Source organism: Echinops telfairi, unplaced genomic scaffold, assembly GCF_000313985.2.
Source record: "Echinops telfairi isolate 266 unplaced genomic scaffold, ASM31398v2 ScPeMD7_443;HRSCAF=831, whole genome shotgun sequence".
In the NCBI taxonomy this organism is placed as follows: Eukaryota; Metazoa; Chordata; class Mammalia; order Afrosoricida; family Tenrecidae; genus Echinops; species Echinops telfairi.
Genome location: NW_022104341.1, coordinates 76,400,695 through 76,403,202, shown reverse-complemented (window position 1 = coordinate 76,403,202; position 2,508 = coordinate 76,400,695). Strand labels below are relative to the sequence as shown.

The following is a 2,508-nucleotide window of genomic DNA, read 5'->3' as shown; positions in this document are numbered from 1 at the left end:
TGCCTTGTTTTAAGTAGCAGGCTATATAACTTATCCAGAATCATGAAACTATTATTAAACAATAGAATCGATCTTCAATATGATTTTCAATCAAACCCATTATTGTTTCCCCTATACTGGGACTTTCTAATGAATTAAAAGATACATGTGAATGAATTTTATTAATAATTTACCAACTAATGTTGAGAGGGCTTACAAAGAAAAATATAAAACCTAAAAGGCCCTAGTAGACTTGGTCTAAATCCAGAAAAATATATTTATTTATAGGTTAAAAAGAAGATATTTAAGTCACAAATTTTTATTTAGTGTAAGAATGTGTACGGGGTGAGAGAGATGACGGAGGTAAGAAAGCGTGTTTAATTTCATCTAAATGCAATGGAAGTTATTAAAGGATTAATATTAGTCAAAAAATGACAGATTCATATTTGTATTTCAGATATCTTCTCAAAAAGAAATATTATAAAGCAGATTTTAAGTCAGTATTTGTTGAGCACATAGTCTACACAACAGCACTAATAGTAATAGTATGTTTTTGGTGGTGGAGGTGACCGTGATCTTGGTGGTTATATTGTGACGACCACCACCATGTTATTCAAAGTGTGTACCAAGCACCATTTTAGTACTTTACATACATTTATCAATTTAATCCTATAGCCCTACAAATTGGGAATTATTATGCCAATTTTAAAATTCAGAAAACTAAGGCATGGCTTTCTCATGCTTTTCCTAAAGTTAGAGAGCTAAAAGATGGTGTAATCAAGATTTGGTTCCATGGGTTTAAGGAGGGGAATTAAGAAAGAGTTGGAGTTGTTAAAGAAGGTATAAGGCTTGACTTATAAAGGGGGAATGTAGAAATATCACTATGGATACAGTATATTATAGTGGCTGATAATAGGGAGAGCACAGCTGAGGTTGGGGACCATGAGTTTATATATAATAGCATCAATCTTCTTAGATCTTCTTAGCAGTCCACATGTGACCACAGAGAACACAGACTATTAGCTTTATGCAAACTTGTAATTTCTCCATGTAGGAAAGCTGAAAACCTAACATTGTAAACAGAGCTAAGAATATGGTCATAAAACTGTGTACCCCAAAATCCAAAATGGATAAAGAATGAAGTCAACTCAAAAGAAAGGTAAAATGTATGGTAACCTTAGATTAAAAATATTAATGAAGTCAAAAGAATTAAAGTCTTACAAATATCAAGGACAAAGACCTGTTAAAACAAGTATTTCTAATACCAAGCGTTATTCTAGCAGAAAGTGTTATTTCACAGACGAAACTATTCCTATGACCATGCTCATGATACAGCCAAGGGAGTGTCATATGTAAAATATGAGGGTCTCTAGAAATGAAATACAAGAAGAAATTGAGAGGTCAGAGGACTAGATGTACAATAATAATCATTTAAAAATACCCACGTAGGAGGCTTAAGAAGCCCTGAAAGCCTAGTGGTCACTAGTGGGACTGCTGACTACAGTCAAAACCACCAGCAGCTGCTCACAAGAAAAGACAGGGCTTTCTACTCTCTTAAGAGTTTCAGTTAAACTCATGGGAGCAGTTCTACCCTGTCGTATAGGGTCCTATGAGTCAGCACAGACTCAATGGCAGTGAGTTTGGTTTCTTTTTAGGGGACTAACACATACAGCTAGAAATAGCCCTGGTGGGACTGTGATTAAAGTGGTCAGATACCAACCAAACAGTTGGTGGTTCAAACCCACCAGCAGTTCCATAGGAGAACAATGTAAGACTGCTTCTATAAAGATTTATGGCCTTGAGAAGCCTATGACACAGTTGTTCTCTGTTCTTTGGGGCCATATGAGTGAAGTTTTGGTTTATATATTGCTAATTCTAAAAGCTTTTATTCTAGAGGGAATAAGGCCATATAGAAATAAACAGAAAATAATTTTATGCATTAAATCAAACAGAGAATTCTGTAATAATATAACTTCAAAGAAATATCTGCATATTTAATGACCATACAATAAGATATTAAAGTAGAATAGATAAAAATTATATTCAGAATTTAATAATATCTTACTCTTCCAAGGATATCCACAGGTAACTTAGAGTTGAGCAGCACTGGCTTTACTTTATCCCCAGAAAGAAATCCATTCACTGGGCTTAAACTATCAAAGATAGCATCATATTTGGCCTTATCTTCAGACTACAAAATAAAAAATGTCAGAAGTCATATAATGGTGAAAAGGATTGATATATACCTATAAAAATCTAATTTCCAAAGAACAACTTAATTTATCATTTCAATATTTATTTATCAGTTTTCACTTTAATAAAATTCCAGCACTTTCAAAGTAACTACTTAAGAATTCCGTGTCCTCTTCCTTTTGTAGCTGGGACACTATCTTTGCTCTTTCACATTAGTTTAAAATGAAAAGAGTTCTCAGGGAGGAGATGAGCCAGCCAGGGTGCGATGTAACAATGATGAGAAATACAACTTTCCTCTAGTTCCTAAATGTTTCCTCCCCGCTCCCACTACCATGA

General features: G+C 34.1%; 1 protein-coding gene across 1 annotated transcript in view; it reads right to left on the bottom strand.

Annotated features, from left to right (window-relative positions):
• EPS15 (epidermal growth factor receptor pathway substrate 15) overlaps window positions 1-2,508 on the bottom strand; it is a 129,493-nt gene that overhangs the window by 100,272 nt on the left and 26,713 nt on the right. Inside the window, exon 8 of the mRNA XM_045291759.1 lies at window positions 2,045-2,170. Coding sequence (XP_045147694.1) covers window positions 2,045-2,170 — 126 coding nt within the window. The remainder of the gene's footprint in view (window positions 1-2,044; window positions 2,171-2,508) is intronic.